Genomic DNA, 24,810 nt, shown 5'->3' on the forward strand with positions numbered 1-24,810 from the left:
ACGGCCTTCGTCGACCACAAGCCACTGGTCTTCGCGATGGGCAAGGTCGCCGAGCCGTGGTCGGCCCGGCAGCAGCGTCACCTCTCAGCCGTGTCCGAGTACACGACGGACATCCGGCACGTCGTGGGGAAGGACAACCCGGTGGCGGATTGCCTTTCATGGTCCGTCGCCCACGCAGTCCACCTTGGCATCGACTATGCCCGGATGGCGGCGGACCAAGCCGCCGACCCCGGCGTCCAGGCCTTGCGGACCACCGTCACGGGCCTCCGCGTCACCGAGGTGCCGTTCGACGGCGCGGCCCTCTTGTGCGATGTCTCCCTCGGGCGGCCTCGCCCCATTGTGCCCGCGGGCTGGCAGCGCCAGGTGTTTGACGCCATCCACGGCCTGTCCCACCCGGGCACGAAGGCCTCCCAGAGGTTGGTCGCCGACAAGTTTGTCTGGCATGGCCTCCGGAAGGCCGTCCGCGGCTGGACCAGGACGTGCCTCGCGTACCAGCGCGCGAAGGTGCACCGGCACACCCAGGCCCCATTGGCCCCGTTCACGGTGCCGGAACGAAGGTTCGACCACGTACACGTGGACCTGGTGGGACCTCTGCCCCCCTCGCGGGGTTTCACCCATGTCCTGACAATGGTGGACCGCACCACCCGGTGGCCGGGGGCCGTGCCTTTGGTGGCGACGACGGCGGCGGACGTCGCACAGGCGTTCATCGCCACCTGGGTCGCCCGGTTTGGCGCCCCCTCGGACATATCGTCCGACCGCGGCCCCCAGTTCACCTCGGAGCTCTGGGGGGCGGTCGCGCGGGGGCTCGGAGTCCAGCTGCACCGAACCACGGCCTACCACCCCCAGGCCAACGGCCTGTGCGAGCGGTTCCACCGCTCGTTGAAGGCCGCGCTCCGGGCCACCCTCCGCGACGTCGGCTGGGTCGACAGGCTCCCCTGGGTCCTGCTGGGCCTCCGGACGGCGCCCAAGGACGACCTGTGCGCATCCGCGGCGGAGTTGGTCTTCGGACAACCGCTGCGGGTGCCGGGCGAGTTCCTCCCCGACCCCACGGCACCATGGTCCGCGGCGCAGGAGCGCTCCGTGCTGCAGGAGACAGCCCGGAGGTTCGCCCCGGTGCCGACGGCGCACCACGGGCACCCGCCTACGCACGTCGCCCCGGAGCTTCGCACCGCGGAGTATGTCTTCGTCCGGCACGACGCCCACCGGACACCACTGCGGCCCCCATACGACGGGCCTTTCCGCGTGCTGGAGACCGGGGTGAAACACTTCACCTTGGACATCGGCGGTACTCCCGACCGCGTCTCGGTGGATCGCCTCAAACCGGCCCACCTCGACGTGGACCACCCCCCGCCGGTGGCTCGGCCCCCGTGTCGGGGCCGCCCCCCTGCGGGCAGACCCCCGGCACCGCCCAGGCCCGCCGGCACGCCGCCCCCCGGTCCTGCACCCATCCCGGGCGCAGCCGGAGGCATCCCAGCTGGCATCCCTGCACCCCGGGACGCCGCCGGTCGCCAGAGGGCGCTTCGGCCGGGTCATCCGTTTGCCCCGCAAACTGGCCCTCCAGGTGCGCGGGAATTCTGGGGGGGCGCGTGTGGCGGACACGAAAGCTCACTGGCGTGAGGGCATCATTCCACGCACCAAGTGGGCGGCGGCCACGCCCGAGGGGTAGGCGTGGCCGCGGGATATACACCGGGCGCGCAGCCCGGAGCGCGCCAGTGCTACAGTTGAGCTCGTTTCATAAAGACTCGTAAACTCACCGCGTTGTCCGCTTCCTTCTTGTTGTACAAGCAAGCGCGCGTAGCACCGCGCTTCAATTACATAATTGAAGCATATCATCAAAATCTGGATTCGGATATGAGGATTGGGTGCTGTTGACGAAATAATGTCCCTTTCTGGAGTGAAATCTGACAAAACTTACCATATATAGCGATTGGTGAACGCTATTCAGGCTGCTTTTGCAAACCATTGCATTACAGTAGGCTAAGCTCACATTTTTGTGTGATATACTTTCATTGTATTACTAGATAGTAAAATAAAAAAAAACTGGCTCAGTAGCCACATTATCGCAGTTGCCTTCTTGGCAAGGTTCGCAAGCTCTGGTGCATTCAAGGCCATGTTTTTGCAGCTACATTTCAGTTTGCTGCATCCTGTCGTGCAGTTGCAGTGGATCATTTTGAGCAGAATGTGTGTCGCAGAGCTATTGTGCATCATGAGTGGAATAAGTTTGTCCCCTTGCATGTCGGCCCAGCCCCATTTAGTAAAGTCCATGCCGTCTTCCTTGTCCATCCAAACCGTGACTTGTAGGTACATCCGCCGAGAGTGAAGGTTTGTGGTTGACGTTATCTGCTGCAAACAACAGCATCATATCCGGTATGTTGACGCCACCTAAAACATCGAGAGCCACTGAAAAAGAAGTGTTTTACTCAAACTTTTGCACTTCTGATTATGAGGAGCAATAACCCATGGCAGAAAGACTGTCTATCAAAAACCTTCATCTGAAGTGATGATGCATTTGGACTGCGAGCCCAAGTTGTAATGGTGCTATCACAGTCCTTGGTGCTATCACAGTCCTTGGTGCTATCACAGTCCTTGGTGCTATCACAGTGCTATCAAGTTGTAATGGTGCTATCACAGTGCTATCAAGTTGTAATGGTGCTATCACAATGCTATCAAGTTGTAATGGTGCAATCACAGTGGTATCGAGTTGTAATGGTGCTATCACAGTGCTATCAAGTTGTAATGGTGCTATCACAGTGCTATCAAGTTGTAATGGTGCTCTCACAGTGGTATCAAGTTGTAATGGTGCTATCACAATGCTATCAAGTTGTAATGGTGCAATCACAGTGGTATCGAGTTGTAATGGTGCTATCACAGTGCTATCAAGTTGTAATGGTGCTATCACAGTGCTATCAAGTTGTAATGGTGCTCTCACAGTGGTATCAAGTTGTGATGGTGCTATCACAGTGCTATCAAGTTGTAATGGTGCTATCACAGTGCTATCAAGTTGTAATGGTGCTATCACAGTCCTTGGTGCTATCACAGTGCTATCAAGTTGTAATGGTGCTATCACAGTCCTTGGTGCTATCACAGTGGTATCATGTTGTAATGGTGCTATCACAGTCCTTGGTGCTATCACAGTGCTATCAAGTTGTAATGGTGCTATCACAGTGCTATCAAGTTGTAATGGTGCTGTCAAGTTGTAATGGTGCTATCAAGTTTTAATGGTGCTATCACAGTGCTATCAAGTTGTAATGGTGCTATCACAGTGCTATCAAGTTGTAATGGTGCTATCACAGTGCTGTCAAGTTGTAATGGTGCTATCATAGTCCTTGGTGGTATCATCGTCCTTGTTGCTATCACAGTCCTTGGTGCTATCACAGTCCTTGGTGCTATCACAGTTCTTGGTGCTATCACAGTCCTTGGTGCTATCACAGTGCTATCAAGTTGTAATGGTGCTATCACAGTCCTTGGTGCTATCACAGTTCTTGGTGCTATCACAGTGCTATCAAGTTGTAATGGTGCTATCACAGTGCTATCAAGTTGTAATGGTGCTATCACAGTGCTATCAAGTTGTAATGGTGCTATCACAGTGCTATCAAGTTGTAATGGTGCTATCACAGTGCTATCAAGTTGTAATGGTGCTATCACAGTGCTATCAAGTTGTAATGGTGCTATCACAGTGCTATCAAGTTGTAATGGTGCTATCACAGTGCTATCAAGTTGTAATGGTGCAATCACAGTGCTATCAAGTTGTAATGGTGCTATCACAGTGCTATCAAGTTGTAATGGTGCTATCACAGTCCTTGGTGCTATCACAGTCCTTGGTGCTATCACAGTCCTTGGACGCACTGCTTGAACAATTGTGTGCCCAATACTCGCTTCTTTCTGACGGGTGTCCTTTCCAATAAGAATATGTTGAAGCAGACAACGCAAGCTCGGGGGAAAATAGTCTATGGCAGACTCCAGTTTAAGGTCTGTAGCTTTTGGATACTTGTCTTTTAAACGTGGAACCAAGGTTTTTAGATCACTTTTGATGAGTTTGGCGGCAGTTTCTATGAGGCCTCTCTTCTGGGCTTCCTCATCGTCATCGTGCATCCTGTTTAAGTAATTACGGAGGATTTTTGTAGTTTTCCCTCGAAATGTCACAATATCATGAAGCTCTCACCTTCAGCCACGAATACATCCTGGCGAGTGCGAAAATGTACATCACATGAACGATGGTACAAACAGTCTGCAGCAACTCTCCGCTGAAGTATTCAACACGTCCCTCGACAGTTGTGGCCGAGTCATCACTTTGTGTTTTACAGTGTGACAGTATCTTGTCCACAAAGTTATCTGTTCTAACACAGCTATAGGCATCGTAATCAACACTAATTTTGCTCGTCGCAACTTTGTTCCCACAGAATAAGCAGTTTGTTGTACTATGGTACGGTCCACTCAAGAGGCGCCGTGCACTTCTCTTGACGGATGTGGTTTGATCTAACTTAGCTTTCTTATGTTTCTCAATGTTCCTTTTTTTTACGTAATTCATATGGCAAGACCTGTGCACTCCAGTTCCAGCTGCTACAATGATGTCATCTCCTCTCTCGACACTTGCCTTGTTCATGCGAGCAACTCCTTTCCTACCAATGTCGACTCTGTCTTCGCTCCGTAACTCCTTCTGGCACAAGGGGCAGTTGGGTGCTTGCTCCGCACCCATTTTCATGACCTGAAACAAAAAAGAAGAAGTTTTAGCATCAATGATGCCATGACGTCACATGGGATAGTTTTGTTAGAATCAGGATTTATAACTTTACTGAAATAATGATACGTAGAGATAATTTTTACACTTAACCCTTTTGGTCATGAATTCTTTTAACGATGAAATTATGAAAAAAAATTCCATTACTTAATTTTTTTAGGATGTATTTAGCTCACTGAAAGTCATATTACCCCCCAAAAAATTAACCTCAAAAGGTTAAAGTGCTTGGAAAGTGTTCAATTCACCTGATATGAGTAGATATCAGATATGTCCTAACATTGGCTGCCATCTTTTTCTAATCTCATATCTAGACTCTTTCTGGTAGTCCATTTTTGGCAACTTTTAATGTTGTTCTGCAGACCTAATAGAAAAGGAAAATACCATAAAACGTTTTCTTGCAATTTTCTTGGGGTACATGGCAATCTTTCCATATTTTGACTCTACTAATATATACTGTATATGTTTTTTTGTTTTTGTTTTTGTTTTGTTTTTTTGTACATATGTATAGTACGTATATGTATGTGGACTGTAATGAAGTATCTATTTTAAATATAAAAATACCATATTGAAAGCCTCTCCTCGGTGAATGACACATGAAAGCCCGCTTAGAGTTTGCAAAAAAAAGCACCTAAAGGACTCCCAGACTGTGAGAAACAAGATTCTGTGGTCTGATGAAACCAAGATTGAACTGTTTGGCTTCCATCTGGCCACTCTGCCATGGAGCCCAGATCGGTGGAGTGTTGCAGTGATGGTTGTCCTTCTGGAAGTTTCTCCCATCTCCACACAGGATCTCTGGAGCTCAGCCAGAGTGACCATCGGGTTCTTGGTCACCTCTCTTACCAAGGCCCTTCTCCCCCGATTGCTCAGTTTGGCCGGGCGGCCAGCTCGAGGAAGAGTCCTGGTTGTTCCAAACTTCTTCCATTTAAGAATTATGGAGGCCACTGTGCTCTTGGGAACCTTCAATGTAGCAGAGATTTTTTTGTAGGCTTCCCCAGACCTGTGCCTCGACACAATCCTGTGTCTGAGCTCTGCAGGCAGTTCCTTCGACCTCATGGCTTGGTTTTTGCTCTGATATGCATTGTCAGCTGCGAGACCCTATATAGACAGGTGTGTGCCTTTCCAAATCATGTCCAATCAATTGAATTTACCACAGGTGGACTCCAATCAAGGTGTAGAAACATCTCAAAGATGATCAAGAGAAATGGGAGGCACCTGAGCTAAATTTCAAGTGTCATCGCAAAGGGTATGAATACTTATGTCAATGTGATATTTCAGTTTTTTCTTTTTAATAAATTTGCAAAACTTTATAAAATTCTGTTTTCTCTTTGTCATTATGGGGTATTGAGTGTAGATTGATGAGGGGAAAAATGAATTTAAACGATTTCAGCAAAAGGCTGCAACATAACAAAATGTGAAAAAAGTGAAGGGGTCTGAATACTTTCTGAATGCACTGTATCTCAGATGCTTCATTTTATCTCACCTGCAACGACGTTCCGGGGAGCTTATGTGATTGCGCGTTGTCCATCAGTCCGTAAACACTTGCAACTTCCTCTCCGAAACCACTGAAGGGATTGTGACCAAACTTGGCACATATTATATTTGTTGTGTTGTGACTAAAGTTTGTTCACGGCATTAAAAAAAATCGTGGTCTAAGGGGTTTTATCAGTGGTCAAAGATCCAGGTTTGACTCCACAAAACAGGAATTTGCTTTTTCACAGAAACTGCACACACAATTTCGATGAAACTTGACCACAGCCTTCATCACCCGTGATGTACCCGAGTTTGTTCACGGCATTAAAAGTCTGCCCCTTTGGTGGTCTATGGGGTGTAAGGGGTTGCCCCCCAAAATAGGTATTTTTTTCTTTTTTTGTTTAAAGTCTTATGATTATGTTTGTATGATTCCACATGCTGTGCTGTCTTCTAGAAACCATTGAAATTGGTTTAAAATACCTTTAGTCAGTGTAGTATGCATGCTGTTTATTCTACCAGGTGAGCTCCACAGGGGTATTGCCCCTATGTTTATTTGGACTTTTAGTGAAGTCAAATGGTCTAGCAAACCGCATTACATGCTTTCTCCAGGAGCTTGGCATCAAAAATGCACTGCACAAGAAGAAACTGCAACTTGCACTGCAGGCCATGGGCTCAGAGGAGGAAGATGGCAAGGGGAATCTCGACCACAACTGGGTTACACGTAAGTAGTGGTTATGAATATTTGCTGTTAGCGTGGTTCTAGAAAGGTTGAAGTTTATATTTGATCAATCGTTCGTCGATCAATGAGAGGTTTGAGATACTTTGAACATGACTTTCTATCACTTGCCTCATAACCCAATGGTTCCATTGATGATGTTGCTGCTTTCAGGCTGGTTGGACGATGTTGGACTTTCACAGTACAAGGATCAGTTTAACGAGGCCCGGATCGACGGGCGGATGCTCCATTACATAACAGTGGTATGGCATATTATTTAATTTTGTCATCTTCATTGTTTCTTTAAACCTGTCGGTATGTGGTTTTTACTATTGATGCATTTCTTCACTCTCGTTTTTTATTTTCTTGCTCTCTCTCTCTCTCTCTCTCTCTCGGTGGCCTCAAGGGGGCGCTACCACAAAGGTAACCCCTCTGCTCGCCCCCATAAATCGTCGTTTTATTTCCATCCACTACCAGAGCATGTGCTGTTATTCACTCACTGTGTAAAATATGTATCATTTATGGCCTTTCCTTGCAATGGTCCTTTTACATTGCAAGATTTATCTTCCTTGGAAGCTCATACACACATCCTTTAAGGGTGTAGTACTGGTGAACAGGTGATTTTTTTTTTTTTTTTTTAGCTGAACAGTTTCCTTATAGTCTTATAAACAAGAATCATGCTATTAGAGGTCATAGAAGTACCCCTAATTATTGAAAAATTCTAATTTCAATTCAATTCAATATAATATTTTGCATGAAATTTGTTATAACTTGGGAAATGCATCATTCTTTTGGGCTGAAATTTGGTCAGGATATTCAGAATATCACTTCCTTTAAAATGATGAAGGCTTTTGTTTATAGGAGTAGCCATTGTGGATTTATTGAAGGACAACCAAGTTTTATCTGGTAATTGGCATAATTAGCTAATTAGTGAACATTTGACATAATTTCACAAAATCCTCTCATCAGGTAGTAGAGTAACACATGTATAATACATGTACCAAGTTTTGTGTGAAAAGAATGATAGGTGACATAGAAGATAGAAGTAGAAATGTGTTCTTTGTTTTTCCTTGTTTTTTATTGACGGTCTAATTTATGCAAATTATATGCATGTAATATGACAAAGAAGCGTTGACACTGGTCTGAGTTAAAGCCAAGATTATATCTTTCAAGAAAAACTGAAAATTAGATACCTATGTAGTTTTCTCAATTTTTCACCAGTACTACACCCTTAACCCTTTTCTATTCCTTCCTTATCTTTTTTTTTTAGCACAGGAGCTTTTGGAAAACAAACAATTTGAATTTTCATTGTTTCTGTTCACCACCAGTAGAGCTACCTTACTCTGGATACTCTAAGGAATTAAAAGCAAAATATGGGTTCCGGTCTTTTTCTGTCATTATGGCCTTATTTGCACAATATGCACAGCCTTGTATTACCTGAAGGAATGTGACACCTGCTGACTCCCTTTTCTAGGATGATCTTCTTTCACTCAAAGTCACTAGTACCCTGCACCACCTGAGCTTTAAACGTGCAATCCAGGTGCTCCGGATGAACTCTTTTCACCCCAACTGCCTGCGTAGAAGGCCCTCTGACGAGGCAAGGATTATATATTTAACTCTCCATATCCTTTACCATCACTATATTCATTTACAGGGGGTTGTATGAATTTGTTATCAGTACAGCAATCGTCACATCTGTAAAAAAAAAAAACATTTTTAGAACCAAAACCTCTTGTCTTCAATCCCACCGACTGCCCATAGAGTTACATAAAAAGCCGACAACTTGGCCTCTTGAATCCCACCCAAACCAGCGCAACACAAAGCTTGTAGCAAATCCAGTAAGATGGCACTGCTCCGCAATCCGCATGCTAGTTGCAGCCATGTATTTAATATCCCTCGGGCCGCTGTGGTCATCCGTTAAACTGGCAATTCGATCTGGCAGCATTACTGGAAAAACAGATCACCATTTTCTCTTAAGTCAGTAAGCCTTAAAAACTGAAATTACATACATATACATCTTGCCCATTTGATATTTGAAATACATTAAGCACAGCATACAATGATTGTATTTTTGCATGATTAAACGGTGTATGGCAGACTAGTCTGCTGTTCGCAATGTTTTGGAATACAAATGCTTTGCATACATTTGTTCATGTGCCAAAGGCTCTTGCTGTGTCGGAACAATAACAAGACCACGATGGGAATTGAAACACAATGTATAAAAATGGAAGTACTTTTTAAAATGAGAAATACACTCCGATTGTTGGGCCATTTGGAAATTGTTCTATATACAGCGCCCCCCCCCCCTTCCCCCCACTCCACTACCTCTTACCTGCTACCCCCAATGTAATGTATGCATGTAACTTGTACTGGACTCTTGTAAAGGGGGTCAATTAAACCACTTTTGAATTACATTTATAATTACCCCCACATTCAAGGCCCATCTGAAGGCTCATAATTTACACATTCAAGGCCCATAATTTGCTTACAGGTAGTGGTAACACCATCTGAAGTGACACAGTGGACCAATCATCGTGTGATGGAGTGGCTACGCTCAGCAGACCTTGCGGAATATGCACCCAATCTTCGTGGAAGTGGTGTCCATGGAGGGCTTATGGTGTGTAGATCCTCATTTTATTTGCGTCTTTCTTACTACTATACTTGAATATGAGAGCTGGAGTGCCATCTATTTATTATGTACTTAATGATTGTGGTAGGAGTTGCTCCAAGGAGGATATGTTATGTTACAATTGATTTTGAAGGGACATAATCGGGGACCTTAAGGTAAAACAAAAATGGTCATGGTATTTTTACTTTCACTGCCGCAATTATTCCCACCACCTTGTGGGGTTGGCCGAGGAATGTTCTTGGCCCCAATCTTTCACGAGCTGGCTGGCCAGGCCTGACTTTTGACTGGAAGTGACAGGAATTTGTAAATTGTTTTAGGTGCCAGCGATAAATAATCTCATTAGTGATCTACTCGGGCCAAGTATGGCTCTTCATAATGTATCAGGGGCAGAAAGAGGAATGATGCAGGAGGAGCGGAAATAGTAAAAGCACTCAAAAAGAGAAATGACAAAAAGATTCTGCTGCACACAAGTCCTTTCGTGTGATATGAGGCCGATGCGGGCTGCAATATTGTGACCGCACTGCCGACAAGCGAAGTAGTGACGGAGTTGACTGGCAAGCTGCATGGGAGTACTTGTTGGGCTTGCTCATGCCGACAAATGTGTTTGGCCTCTGCAGCAGCAGCTCTGGGCTAGCAGGATGGTACACACACTCACATCTAAGCTGTCTACCTGGGTTTGAATCCAGACTCAGCTATAAACTGGCATCCCTATGTTTCACAGGCTGGGTGATTCATCAATGTGTTTGCCGACACTTGGAAGGGCGTTCAACGGGTGTCCCGTCTGCTGGCCTAGGTTGGTGGACATTAAAGATCCCTTTGCAAAGGTGGTCCTTTGCAAAGAGTAGGTGAGCTATCACCGGCACCATTTCCAAATTCCAAATTACTGCCCTAACCAGCAGAGGGCATTGCATCAGCGACACAGCAACGTCTTCAGCCAATGATGCTACCCCACAGCCTTGTGCTGCATATGAAAGAGGAATAATAAGGAGCTCTGTTGGACTTTGCCACTGCACAACCATATTTCACAGTAATGATATTACCTCCACCACCAAAGGTTCTTGACTTCAAACCTTGACTTGACTTGACTTCAAATCGCCACCAAAGGTGGATGGAGGTTATGTTTTCACCCCTGTCTGTTTGTTTGTCCGTTTGTCCGTGAACAAGATATCTCAAAAAGTTGTGGACGGATTCGGACGATATTTGGCAGAGATGTAGCGCATGTGACGAGGACGAAATGATTAGATTTTGGTGAAGATCTGGATTCGGATCCGGCTACTAGAATTTTAAAAGTGATTCTTCATCATTGGGAGATGGGGCCAAAAACGATACATAGCAGGATATCTCAAAAAGTTATGGACGGATTTGGACGAAACTTTGTGGACAGATTGTGTGGGTGACAAGGAAGAATGGACTCGATTTTGGTGAAGATCTGAATATGGATTCAGATCCGGCTAGTATAATTTTTTAAGTGATTCTTCACCATTGGGAGATAGGGTCAAAAACGATACATAGCAGGATATCTCAAAAAGTTGTGGACGGATGATTTTGATTAAATGTGATTCTGTATTGTGATTTTCTGGTCCACTCTGGGATACAAAACGTAAACTGTTCACCTGACAGAGGTATGCTCTCTACTGAGTGCCGTTCTAGTTGTTGCTGTTTTTGGCATGACCCTCATATCATGCATCACGACCCTCGTACCCTATTTTATCACAAGCATGACCCGAATATCGTGCACATTCAAACACAATCCTTAAGCTGACAGGTCCCTACTCCCTGACTTCGAGATTTGCTGCAGATTGTTTGTTCCTAGGTGGTATTGTTTGCCAGGTCGTAGGTACACGCAAACCTCCTTACCATGACAAGGCCACAGGAAATTGGAGGCAGTGACCCATTCTTCTCACCTATTCTTCATGAAAGACCACCATTGCTATTGGAAAATGGGCCCTGTGTCACCGTGGGACCTTTCACATGCGCCAACTACCACATCTTGGACACTTCCTCTATCTTGACATCCTTACGCTGGACTCAGACGGCTGAGATTGCAGGCAGAGAGCTCATTGTCTGGCTTTGTCGATGCGGAGGTAGACATAGAGGTAGGGGTGGAGGGGTGGTTGGTTTACAATATTGTGAACTCACACATCCAATATGTCACCCTGTATGCCAAACAACAGAGTGACAGTTGATTCTGACATTCCCAACTGCACTAAGATTTGTACCCAGGATATACAGCTCCAAGGTAAGTGTGCTGCATTCTGAATGCGCAGGCTTCATAACTATCCTTCCAGCCTTATAAATTTGGCCACTTTACAGCATTAGATGCAGAAATATATGAAGCAGAAAGTATAACTCAATTAATTTTATTTATTTATTTACAGGTGCCAACATCTGTGCGCCACACTTGACTGCATGACAAATTCCATGATTGGATGCTTACAGTTCAATTACTCTGAGCCATTCATTGAATTGTCATGTTTTTACATTTGCCTGGAAATGTTTGGAAGTTTCTTATCTCTTGACTGATGGAGATCTGAAGAATTCCTTCAAGCTATTGATTGCCTGATTTGATGAACATTCTGTTCATTTGGGCACCAATCATCACCGCAATATCCTCCCTTCAGGCCAATAACCCTCCCAGATGGTCAGGCCAATAACCCTCCCAAATGGTCAGGCCAAGACCTCTGTTTTGTCTAAAGGTCACTCGATCAGACAAATAAAGAGATTAAGATAAAGGTTCAGGGGGTTTGGAAGGAGTTGAGAGTGAAGGGAAGCTTGGGAATAGATAAGAGTAAGGGAAGGGAGAGGGCACATATGGAGTTGTTCACCTACAAGAGGGCAAAAGCTTCCACTTTGTTTGCATACATAAATCAATAGATGGCCTCAATCCTCGTTTAAAAAAAGGAAATGCAGTTTTGATTGTGAAATGCTGTGAATGTACCTCTTAAGTTGCTGTTTTCTCACGGCCTATACTCATGTTGGTCTAGTTTGCCATCCCTGAATTTAATGCCACCTGTCTGCGTCTTCACTCTGCACGTAGAGCTCTGACTTCCGCATTTTGCTGCTGTCCAAACATCTTTCTGCCTAATGCCGCAGGTTTTGGAGCCGAGGTTCTCGATCGAGTCGATGGCGCTGTTGCTAAACATCACTCCGAGCAAGACTCTGCTGCGCAGGCACTTGGCCACGCATTTTGCTCTGCTCGTTGGACCACACGCTCAGCGACAGAAGCTCGAAGTATTGGAGTCACCAGGCTACATCCAACTTACCCCATCTACCAAAATAAAGGTAAATCGCTGAAGTCAAGAATCAATGGAGCAAACTTTTTCGTTTTGGCATTGCATCATTGCAACCATAAAACCGGCCATAAAACATTGCTTCAAAAAAGGGACCACGGTGCCCAAAAAAAGGCCAACCCCTGCTCTGCGGGGAAAAATGGCCTCTAAAGGTGGTTCATTGCATCATTGCATATTTTGGGACTGCAAATTACTTGGTTTGAGAAGTTGTTGGCGAGTGTCTGATCTGATGTGCCGTCCGGTAGCATGGGATCAACCTTCCGATGAAGCAAGGCTCATGGAAGAACTACAACACTGAATGGATCAGGACGCAATGGAAAAAAGGAACAGTAGAGAAGGGGGGCACCAACAGCTGGATTCAAGGAGAACATAGAGGGAAACTCGGACAAACAATGGTGTGGGGAGGAATGGGGGGCAGGAAACGATGCATGGGGGGGGCACGAAATGATGCATGGGGTGGATGAGATGGATACAGAATGAAACTCTCAGGTCTCACGAAGGACAAACTGTACATTTGGAAGGAGGTTTACTTGGAGGTGAAGCGGGGGTTGGTTTACAAGGGTATAAAAGATCATGGTTTTGGATTGGGGATGATCCGAGATAGTGGTGAACAGCTGTCATGAAGACCTGAAGGGAAGAATGAGATTGGAGAGAATGTGGAAGTAGATTCCACAGGAGGGAAAAAAGAGGAACAAATGAGTGGAGGAGAGCAATGATCTTGGATTTACATAGTTTCACCAGAAGAGGGATGATGGTGTAACGTGTCCGCCCTAGTAGCCTTGGCAGGACAAAGCACAGGAAGAGCAAAGGGTGCAAGACCATAAAGAAGGTGGTAGAAGACAGATAAACCACCAATCTGTCTGCTGTTGGAAAGTGATAGGCCCATAGACTCAGCTTCATCGCAGGAGATTCCAATAATCTTAAAGGCCTTTGTTTTACGGCATCAATCTGAGCAAGATGTGAGGCAGCGGTGCCAGCCCAGAAGGGAGAGCAGAACTCCATCAAGCTGTGGATGAAGGCCTTGTAGGTGTGTAGGAGTTCAGGTGTGCCTAGGAAAGACTTTGTACGATGGAGGATGTGGTTTTGGAGGCCGACTCTGGAATATGGTTTGCGCAATAAAGATCATGGCTGATGTAATGGGGAAAACCAGGAGTTTTCATGACTGAACTTCCTCAAGAAGTTTATTAAGAAAGTATATTGGAGGGGTTGCCAGACGGTCCTTTCAGCAAGAGAGAGTGTGAGTGTGACATTTGTCATGATTGAAAGGCATATTCCAAGTGTTTGACCAGCTTGTGATTTTTTTATTAATGGTCTGAAGAGGGAAAAGGAAGAGTTTGAGTTTGGTTTGAGAAGTTGTTGGCGAGTGTCTGATCTGATGTGCAGTCCAGTAGCATGGGATCAACCTTCCGATGAAGCAAGGCTCATGGAAGAACTACAACACTGAATGGATCAGGACGCAACAGAAAAAAGGAACAGTAGAGAAGGGGGGCACCAACAGCTGGATTAAAGGAGAACATAGAGGGAGACTTGGACAAACAATGGTGTGGGGAGGAATGTGGGACAGGAAACGATGCATGGGGTGGATGAGATGGATACAGAATGAAACTCTCAGGTCTCACGAAGGAAAAACTGTACATTTGGAAGGAGGTTGACTTGGAGGTGAAGCGTGGCTTGGTTTACAAGGGTATAAAAGATCATGGTTTTGGATTGGGGATGATCCAAGATAGTGGTGAACAGCTGTCATGAAGACCTGAAGGGAAGAATGAGATTGGAGAGAATGTGGAAGTTGGCTCCACAGGAGGGAACAAAGAGGAACAAATGAGTGGAGGAGAGCAATGATCCTGGATTTACATAGTTTCACCAGAAGAGAGATGATGGTGTAACGTATCCGCCCTAGTAGCTTTGGCGGGACAAAGCGCAGGAAGAGCAAAGGGTGCAAGACCATAAAGGAGGCGGTAGAAGACATATAAACCACCAATTAGTCTGCTATTGGAAAGTGATAGGCCCATAGACTCGGCTTCATCGCAGGAGATTCCAATAATCTTAAAGGCCTTGGTTTTACGGCATCAAGCTGAGCAAGATGTGAGGCAGCGGTGCCAACCCAGAAGGGAGAGCAGTACTCCATAAAGCTGTGGATGAAGGCCTTGTAGGTGTGAAGGAGTTCAGGTGTGCCTAGGAAGGACTTTGTACGATGGAGGATGTGGTTTTGGAGGCCAACTCTGGAATGTGGTTTGCGCAATAAAGATCAAAACCAGGAGTTTTCATGACTGAACTTCCTCAAGAAGTTTATTAAGAAAGTATATAGGAGGGGTTGCCAGACGGTCCTTTCAGCAAGAGAGAGTGTGAGTGTGACATTTGTCATGATTGAAAGGCATATTCCAAGTGTTTGACCAGCTTGTGATTTTTTAAAATGGTCTGAAGAGAGAAAAGGAAGAGGATGTTGCTTGCCTGTCTGAAGGTTGAGGGATGTCACATCGTAGGATGGAGTAATCAGCAAGGATATAAAGGGGATTTTCCAAAGTTAGAGAGATTGTTGATGAAGATCAGGAATAGGACTGGGCCCAAAACACTGGCGTGGGGTTCTCCAGACTTTATAACGTTGATCATGACATTTATTCTCGCGCTCAACTCTTGCGGGCAAGGCAAGATGCGGGCAAGGGGGTTAACAAGGGGAGATGCAGAAAATAGGGCAAAATGGAGAAGATTGTCATGGGGACCGCAAGGCTAACCCCTGCTCTAGCAGGGAAAATGGCCTTAAAATGCATGTTGTTGTTGTTGTACTCAACTCAGTGCACCTCAAGTTTGGATCTTCTCCACTTTCTAGCTGTTCTCTGCTTCAGTTGCTTCGCAGCGCGAATGTCATTGTTATACCATGGTCATTTTTGTCTCAGAATAATTAATCATATATTTTTGGATCAAGTTGATCAACTAGATTCTGAAGTGAGGATTCATATACCTCAATGCCATTGCTCTCCACATAGATTGATAACAGGGCTTTATGTAAATCGTATATAAACATATCTCCGTCCGTTAGTATCAGAATCCATGTTGTGATGGTCATCCGCAGACTCAAGTTTCTGTAAAGACAAGCTGCACGTCATTGCACTGTGGTTAGACAGTCCAGGGTGTACTGTGGCATTTGAGATGACCAGTTCACCATCTCACATAATGAACAAATCCAAAGTATGGCCAAGGCTATGGGTCGGACCAAAAGAATGCTGCTTCATACCAAATGCAATGAACAACCGAATGGACCGTTTGCCATTCGCATAAGTTGGCTCGTCCCCGTCCAGTTGTTAAAATCTCCATTTGGTAACAAATTTAAGGGTGAAGAAGATCGTGTCCAACATCATGCCAAAATCGTTCAAAACTACAGCAAATAATAAACAACGAACATGTTCATCAGTATTTCCATGGCAACGGATGCTTACTAGCCAAAAATAACATGTCACTCGTAACTTGAGCATGTAAGGGCTCAAAAGAAGAATAATGTCCAGGATTTTGTTTGTTTTTAACTGAGAGATTGGATTTAAGCAATAACACAACACCACGTCCAGCTCGTCCCCCAAGGGGAACATGAGCAATGTTGTAGCTTTCTGCAGCTGCGTCACTGATGATGGCATCATCTTCTGGTGTCTCAGTAAGGTTAAGCATTTGAAAGTAAGCATTCCAGTGTTAAACTGCAATGAAGGTAAGAATACAAGCATTTAGTCTTGATCCGCTGGATACCCTGTATGACAGGGATAGGGAATTGTTTGCAAAATGCTCGAATTCCTCTCTTACTCAGTTTAACCCCGGAAATGCCATGATAGGCAGGGCGGTATGCACTTTTGAATGATATACACCAATAGGCAGGGCGGTCCCAATGCATTGTGCATGAATGCCCATAAGCTTTTCCCTGCAGTTATAAAAGCAACGTTATTGTCCAAAATTTGGGGAACATCCTGGAATATCATGCTCGGCAGGGTTGTCTTTCCAAAGTAGGCTTTTCTACTGAGCCCACTGAGCACAGAGCCACCTGTAGGCGACTGCTCATTGCTCTTCGACCCTGTTGGGACAATAGAGGGAGACAAACGGGTCATTTAGAGACTGCAGGCCATTCTTGGAAGCTGGTCGACAATGAAAAGTGCCCTCCCCACCTACCGCTCCCCCCGCATCAGATTCGTACCTACTCCTCGTTTCAGACCAGTCTGCAAGCCACAGGTACTGTACCGTCCGCCGGAAAGCAGTGTAGATTTGTCCAGTGTTCATAATTGATGTAATGTTTGGAAAATTTCAAAACTGTGTATTTGCTTTCAAGCTAATTACCAATCATCATAATACTTTGAGGCCTATACAAGTCGAGGCGTGTTTCTAGGCCAGAAACAATCTTGGCCAGAATCGCTACTCCGGATACTCGACTAAGGGTGCAGGTATTTGCAATTTATTCAGGTTGTTGGCAATAACTTTTTTTTTTTGTCTTTAAGACACCATGGGATTTTTAACATCCATCCATGACCAATGCTAACAGATGGGTCCTCCGGCTCAACGTTTATTTGTGGGACCACACACACTGATGTGAAACACCAGGATGACAGTTCATAGCTGAGTTGAGATTCAAACTTAGGCTCCACAACTCACATGCGAATGTGTGTATCACTGAGGGCCTGGGTTACCCTGCCAGCTTTCCCTTCCATGGTGCCATACCAGGTTTGAAAGACAAAACTTTGCTGTCTGAATGCAATTCCTTTTTCACGTGCTTTTGCCTTTGTAAGTCCAAAAAGTCTCTTTTTTTTGGTTCACGAGTTATCAAGTGACCACTATATTCGTCATGTGTGTGCGTCTGTCTGTCTGTCCGCAGCATAACTACCCGATGATATCATCCGATCTTGATGAAACTTGGGTGGGAGGTTGATATCATGATCTAGTTGTTTCCTGCCTAGAGTGGGCGTATTGCGCCCATTGTGGGCGGAGCCACGCCCAAAAAGGATGTCTTTTTAGGGGGTAATCGAGTTCAAGCTACATCTTCTCCGAGGGGTTTGGTGGAATCTGACAGGGGTTTCGATATTTGGTTAGGCCAATGGCATGTGTCTAGCCCCACGGAGCTCGAGTTTTCATTTATTATTATTTTTTTTCATTTTATTTGTTTATTTATTTCTTTATTTATTTATTTTTTCATTTCATTTTTCACCGAATTTTCGGTATTGTGTAGCTAACTAACCTCATAACTGATTATACATTATTTTCTATCTCATTTCAAGGTCAGTAACCTTCGTTTTGATATTTCCGACCCCGCAGTCCGGGCCTGTTTCGGTTATAGTCCGTCCTTTGTCATTGAATACCGCTCGCTCGTGAACCATCGTCGTCTCCTGACTTGTCATTTTTATAATCACTCCAGCATTCTTATTTATAGTAGCTTCACTTTTGGGAACTATGTGAGGTTCTCACAATGTCCACGACACCTCAATTTAATGTTTCCATCCATGTATGTCGTTCCTAGAATATCCAATTGTTCTGTTATTTCGGAATTGTACTTATGGCTGCTTTAATAATGTGATACATTCTGTGCTCATTACCTCTGCCACCGAAGGTGGATGCAGTTAATGTTTTCACCCCTTTTTGTCTGTTTGTTTTTGAGCAAGATGTCTCAAAAGGTTGTGGACGGATTCCTACGAAATTTGGCACAGAGGTAGTGTATGTGACGAGCAGGAAATGATTAGATTTTGGTGAAGATCCGGATCCGGCTAGTGGAATTTTTTTTTTAAGTGATTCTTCACCATTGGGAGATAGGGCTAAAATTATACATAGCAGGATATCTGAAAGAGTTGTGGACGGATTTGGACGAAACTTGGTTGAGAGGTTGGGTGTGTGACAAGGAAGAAATGATTCAATTTTGGTGAAGATTCAAATCCGGATCCAGATCAGACAATTTTTAAGTGGTTCTTCACCATTGAGTGATCGGGCTAAAACCGATACATAGCAAGATATCTCAAAAAGTTATGGACGGATTTGGACGAAACTAGGTGGACAGGTTAGGTGTGTGACACGACCGAATTGATTCGATTTTGATGATGATCTGAATATGGATTCGGATACGAGAATTATTTAATTTTTAAGTGGTGCTTCACCATTGAGAGATCGGGCCAAAAGCAATATATAACATGATAAAAAGTTCATAAAAAGAACATAAAAAGTTCTCAACGAGTTATGACTAAACTTGGTGGACGAGTTGGTTAGGTGACAAGAATATGCCGATTCGATTTTGGTTCAGGTCCGAATCCAGATCCGGCCTATCAGAGGGATACAAAACATAAACTGTTCATCCTGGCGGAGATATTCACTCTACCGAATGCCGTTCTATTTATTTTGAGTGTTGATAATGCTCTTTTTTGACTTATGATTCTTGATCTGTTTGTTTGATTTGACTCACTATTTATCAAAGGTGGTTTGTCCCCATCACACCTGTATTACATTAATTTGTGTTCTTCGCACAGAATCACCTTTTTCACATCCCTTTACCCCAAACATCATACAACTGATTGAAGCACACACAACCCCATTTATCTTACAGCCACTCCGATGTGCTCTATTCCACGACCTCGAAGATTGTCAGGGTGCCATGTCGGCATTGCTATTGGAAAATAGACCCTGCGGTATCCAATTCCTTTCCAGGTGAATGTTAGGCAGGAATTTCGAATTTGATCATGGTACTGCACACAATAGCCAACTTTCTTTGAATGATCCGGAGAACTTTAACATTCACCAGCAAATGCTGGCAGATGAGACAACTGGTTTAGCATCACTTCTGAAGGATTATGTACTCGATGATGCAACTACCTGACTTTGAATTACTCGAATGGTAGTTCATAGTCTTAGTCATAATCGAGCCAAGAATAGATGACTCAAAGGTGAGTTTGTTACCTCTGATCGATCTTGTGATTGTATTGAAAATTCTACCGAGCCCCGATCATGGACTCATTTCAAACAATTTGTGTAGTGCAGAACAAAGAAGTATAAAATATAAATACAATGCAACACTAACTAAACGATATCCTTGCAACATGTATTTTGAACTTGTTTACATACAAATGCACGTTCTGGATTCCATAACCAAGATAACATTGAACAGTTGTTTGGTATAATTCTTGAATACATGTATGGAAGCCGAACTGTACTCTATAGAGCATTTTACAACACTTAAAAAACGATGAAGAAAGGTAATTATGATAATTGTCTGTTGGCAGCCAAAAAAGCTTCCACTCGGCATCTCGGGCTTTGGTTCCTTGCGCCGACGGAGGCAGGAAGAACCTGACGACTATGTTTGTCCCATGGAGCTCGGCCAACCTGGGGGGCTTGCGGCTCAGCCTGGGTTTGGTGGACCCGGTCCCAGGAGAGTAGCAACGACGGCTCAGGGTTACGGACAGGAAGATGATCTTGACCGGTTGGAGCAGGTGGGTTTATCAATTCCTCTGAATTTGACATATTTTGGATCTGGGGGAAAAGAGGTGTTAGGTTAGGTGATGAAGTGCCTTTGCCTAAACATTCTTCTTTAAAAACACTATCACTTGTACCGAATGGATTTCAATGTGCTAGTACACCCACTCCCTATGGCAGCGGCAAGAAAGGTCATGTTATTATCCTCTCTGGGCTGTTGGGATTACAGTAGATCTATGCTCGGGTCTCAAGAACATCAGGGATGAGTAACCAAGTTTGTAACCAAGATGAGTAACCAAGATGAGTAATCAAGTTACCAAGTTTCTTATACAGCGCTCGTCAAGTGGCTTAAGCACTCAAGCACGCACTCAATTTGAAAACGTTGATGACGAACAGCTGTCTTGGCAAGAGCTTGATAGATGCTTGGTAACTAAACACACCCCAGTTTCATCCTTTTCAGTTTAGTGTTAAACAGTAGCAGCGACTGTTTCAAAACGTGTTTGTGTTTTATATTTTTCACTTCTGGTAAGGGTGCCCCCCCCCCCACTCCCCCCCCCACCCCCCCACACCCAAAACGCCAAGATAAGCTATTTATACTAGTTATCACGACGTTTGGCCATGGAGGAAAACCCCCTTGGGAGGGGATATTAATAGTATTAATATTGCTTTGCAATGGCATTAATATTATGCTATAATATCATTAGTGTTGTTATTACCCTCGCCAGAGGAGAGAGTATTGCATTTGAGTCAGTTTGTTTGTCTGTCTGTTTGTTTGTCTGTATGTGTGTTTGTTTGTCTGTATGTCTGTTTGTCTGTCTGTTTGTCTGGACAGAATAAATATGATTTTTCTCTGCAACAGGTGGTCCGATTGACAGGAAATTTTCACCATAAGTGCGCCTCCTCCTGTCGAGTTTTATAATGATAATTATGACGTCATAGGTCACGTGATACGGGGCACCATCTTGGAAAAACCCAAAAAAATTGCACCTCAAAATCTCCGAAAGCCCTGCATAGAATAGGTTGAGACATGGATCATTGTAAAGAACTCTCCATGGGGAATAACATATGTTAATGATGATGTCATAGGTGCCTCCATTATGACGTCATAATTCGACAAGTACAAAACTTCGTCCGATCAAGATGAAATTTCTTGAGCATCATCTTGGGATAAATTGGTGGAGAAAAATAAAATGATGACGTCATCGGTCACGTGGTTCGGCCTCCATATTTGTTTTAACACAAAAGTCTTAAAAAACACTAAAACACATGCTGGCGAAGGTCTGCAATTTCTGATTGCTCTTTCTTGTTACTTTTGTTATTTGAAGCAGCATTGGAGAAATTACACGATTAGTATCTTAACAATGGGGGAATGAAGTCGCTGCAACCTCCGTGTCTGACCCTTAATCCTCCTGTCAAGTTTGGTTGAGATTGGAAAAGTAACGACCGGATGTATCACTGTCAAAAACACACACAGACACTAAATTGAGTATGTTGGTATGATAAATATTTTCCATGAATGCAACGTAAGAAGCGCTTCATCTGTGATTCGAAATAACCCGAGTCGAGGGAATCTTTTGCATATCTGCCTCTCGTCTTGTCTGCAGATGGAGGACTCGGAGGGAACTGTTCGGCAGATCGGCGCTTTTTCCGAAGGGATCAATAATCTCACTGTAAGCTTGTAACATTTTGTTGTTGTAGTGAACCTTCCCGAACAGTAAACTGGAAGTGCACATTTATGAAGCACTCGGTCATTTTCCTAGCAGCATATCCCAATAGGAAAGTGTTTTTTTTTTTTTACTCTTTATCCCCAGGTCTCTGTTTTGGAGGAGCCGTTCATTGCTACACCAGCCTCAAATTCTCGTCAAATCTGAGCTCACGTTCTCGCATTTAAAATGTTTTGCGCTCTCGCGTCTTTGTCTTGCAGAACATGCTGTCTGAAGATGGTAGCGAGTTTGGGGACAGCGCATCCAAATCTCCCAGATTGGCCATTGGAGATGATTAATGAGGCATGGGCGGTTTTATCACTCCCTGACCACTACAGACCAATTGCAGACAATCCTTTAAGTGCCTGTTTTAAAACTATACAGGGATCAGTATTATATACTTTTGCTTACTCGTTATGGATCTACTCTGCAGTATTCTTGCTTTCCAGATAAGAATATCATTTACACTATACAAGTCAGATCTTAAACTCTGAAATGTTTATGCCTTGAACCTTCCTGGTGTCATTTAATCAAAAACTGTTATCTCTCATCATAGCAAATACTACATGACGGCATCAGACGATCCTTTGCGCTCATGAGCCATATAATTGTATTGCAGCCAATATTGTGGTGCAACTTTTTTATATCAAACTTTATTACTTGTATTTTACTCACACTTGGAATATGTTATTGTATGTTCATTATCTTTTCAATACTTACTCTCCAACCTTCACCCACCCCCTTACCTCAACCCCTCCACCCAACCGCAACACACACACACTCACACACACACTCACACACACACACACACACTTCTGTGAATGTTAATTTTTGCCACAAATTTGCAAAGTGAAGCAGAGCTTCAAATTGTGCACAGGACGCATTTAAGCAGGTACGGTCATTGTTAAGCTTCCTCCAAGTTTGATACACATTATAAATATACACTTGATCTTGTATACAAGCTGTTCACAAAGATAATTGTAGCCATGGTTGCTGCTGTTTCTATTCTGCATGTGCCTTAGACAAAGTTCTATGAATGTTCCTAGTGTTGAGCTCAAATTTTACACGAGGCCGTATCCACTGCCGATTCGGGTTTGATTGTTTTTAAATGATGAATCGTCACGCTCTTTTATGATGTTGCACACTCGGAGGCCGCACACAGGCAGCCAATTTTTACCAAATGCTTTTAATAGTCAATAAATAAACGTCTATATTTCTTCTCACAACATTGTGCATTGTTATGCTTGTTGTTCATTGTTCTCTATGATCATGTTATCTTTTCAAACAAGGAAGAGAGTCCCGATGTCACCGCCTGACTACGTGTGCACTACATATAACACGGCTGCAGTCAAACTTCGCTGACAACATTACTACATACTCAAATCGGCGCTGAGTATCCTTCAAACTCTAATTACTCCCGCCAGGAAGTTATGCATTCGATCGTGTCCGTCCGTCCGTGTGTGTGTTTGTTAACAAGATATCTGGAAAAGTTCTGAACGGATTTGGATGAAAGTTGGTGGGATGATTGCCCTTGGGATAAGGAAGAATTGATTAGTTTTTGGTGAAGCTCAGGATATTATTCCCGATCCAGGAATTTTTGGGGGGAATTTTTTGGGGAATTTTTTTTCTGTTTTACTGCATTGAAGCTTTTATTCTTATTCTTAAGTGTTGTTTTTCTCCTCTAATTCCGAGATATATCAAAATAAATTCTCTGACAGTTAGGGCTTACTTTCTTTTTCATTTATTGTTTTGGGGAGAGCGGATGTTAAACAAAACGTATTATTCCAACTAAACCCACGGCGGAAGTATGCGCTCTACTGAGTGGCGTTCTAATTTATTAAGCTGTTAAATTTAAAGTGTAAAAATTAATGTTCATTTTTATCGCTACGCTGGCTTAAGGGCAGTGGACGCCAAACATTAACGGTTTATTACTTATTAATATCAGACTTCTTCCTGCATCACAACACAATGTCTGTGCACATTTTGGAACATTATTTGCTGATGTTAGTCCTGTATTTGGTTTAGCACAACATTAATGCATTAATACTTAATTTAATTTGGTAATATTGTTTTTATGGAATGATTTGGACCATAATCCTATTTTTCCCATTGCTCTCTGTGACATCTGATCACATGATTCGGCGGAACGTAATCACCCCATCGAATGGTGTTTTACTGTACTTAACTACATTATCATCATCGCAGAAATTGTTTTACCATTACAGTTCATTGTATTTACTGGGCTGGCAAGATGACCTAGACCTATGTACCCACACCTATAAACTGTCTAGCCTGGGTTTGAATATAAAATAAATAAATAACCACCTTTAGAGGCCATTTTTCCCCGCAAAGCGGGGGTTGGCCTTTTTCGGGAACCATGGTTGTTGTTGTTTTGTTTTTTTTGGTCCCCTTTTTGAAGCAATGTTTTACGGCCGGATGCCCTTCCTGACGCCAACCCTTTTTGCCACCTTTAACGACAAACAGGGAATTACCAGTGAACTGGTACTCAATTAGCCGACCTCGGAAGGATGACAGGCTGAGTCAACCCCCCTGGCGTTAATTCAGCGATCGACCGGGATTCGAACCCAGGATTCTAGGATCCTAAGCCGGCACCCTAGCCGCTAGCCCAACACCAACACCAGCTTACATTTGAATAAAAAACCACCGTTTAGAGGCCATTTTTCCCCGCAAAGCGGGGGTTGGCCTTTTCGGGGACCGTGGTAGTTGTTGTTTTTTGGTCCCCTTTTTGAAGCAATGTTTTACGGCCGGATGCCCTTCCTGACGCCAACCCTTTTTGCCGCCTTCAACGACAAACAGGGAATTACCAGTGAACTGGTACTCAATTAGCCGAC

General features: G+C 44.3%; 3 protein-coding genes across 28 annotated transcripts in view; 2 read left to right on the forward strand and 1 right to left on the reverse strand.

Moving 5' to 3' along the window:
* The window catches only part of PPFIBP1 (PPFIB scaffold protein 1), a gene marked incomplete in the record, with an annotated part of 228,414 nt that extends 205,230 nt beyond the window's left edge, over nucleotides 1-23,184 (forward strand). For 16 of the 26 annotated variants that reach the window (XM_078776720.1, XM_078776727.1, XM_078776737.1 and 13 more), the window contains 8 exon segments: nucleotides 6,818-6,929; nucleotides 7,098-7,186; nucleotides 8,398-8,520; nucleotides 9,415-9,540; nucleotides 12,646-12,834; nucleotides 20,066-20,272; nucleotides 21,860-21,925; nucleotides 22,180-23,184. In XM_078776720.1, the coding sequence (XP_078632846.1) occupies nucleotides 6,818-6,929; nucleotides 7,098-7,186; nucleotides 8,398-8,520; nucleotides 9,415-9,540; nucleotides 12,646-12,834; nucleotides 20,066-20,272; nucleotides 21,860-21,925; nucleotides 22,180-22,257 (990 nt within the window). 26 annotated transcript variants of the gene reach the window in all.
* Nucleotides 1-24,810, forward strand: part of LOC137428074 (protein mono-ADP-ribosyltransferase PARP12) — a 1,016,466-nt gene that overhangs the window by 498,719 nt on the left and 492,937 nt on the right. The window lies entirely within an intron of this gene.
* LOC137427941 (beta-1,4-N-acetylgalactosaminyltransferase 3) overlaps nucleotides 20,202-24,810 on the reverse strand; it is a 236,156-nt gene continuing 231,547 nt past the window's right edge. The window contains exon 19 of the mRNA XM_078770980.1: nucleotides 20,202-20,312. The gene's annotated coding sequence lies outside the window, so the exon portion shown is untranslated. The remainder of the gene's footprint in view (nucleotides 20,313-24,810) is intronic.

The sequence above is a fragment of the Myxine glutinosa genome, chromosome 1, assembly GCF_964187855.1.
Source record: "Myxine glutinosa chromosome 1, kmMyxGlut1.1, whole genome shotgun sequence".
NCBI lineage: Eukaryota > Metazoa > Chordata > Myxini > Myxiniformes > Myxinidae > Myxine > Myxine glutinosa.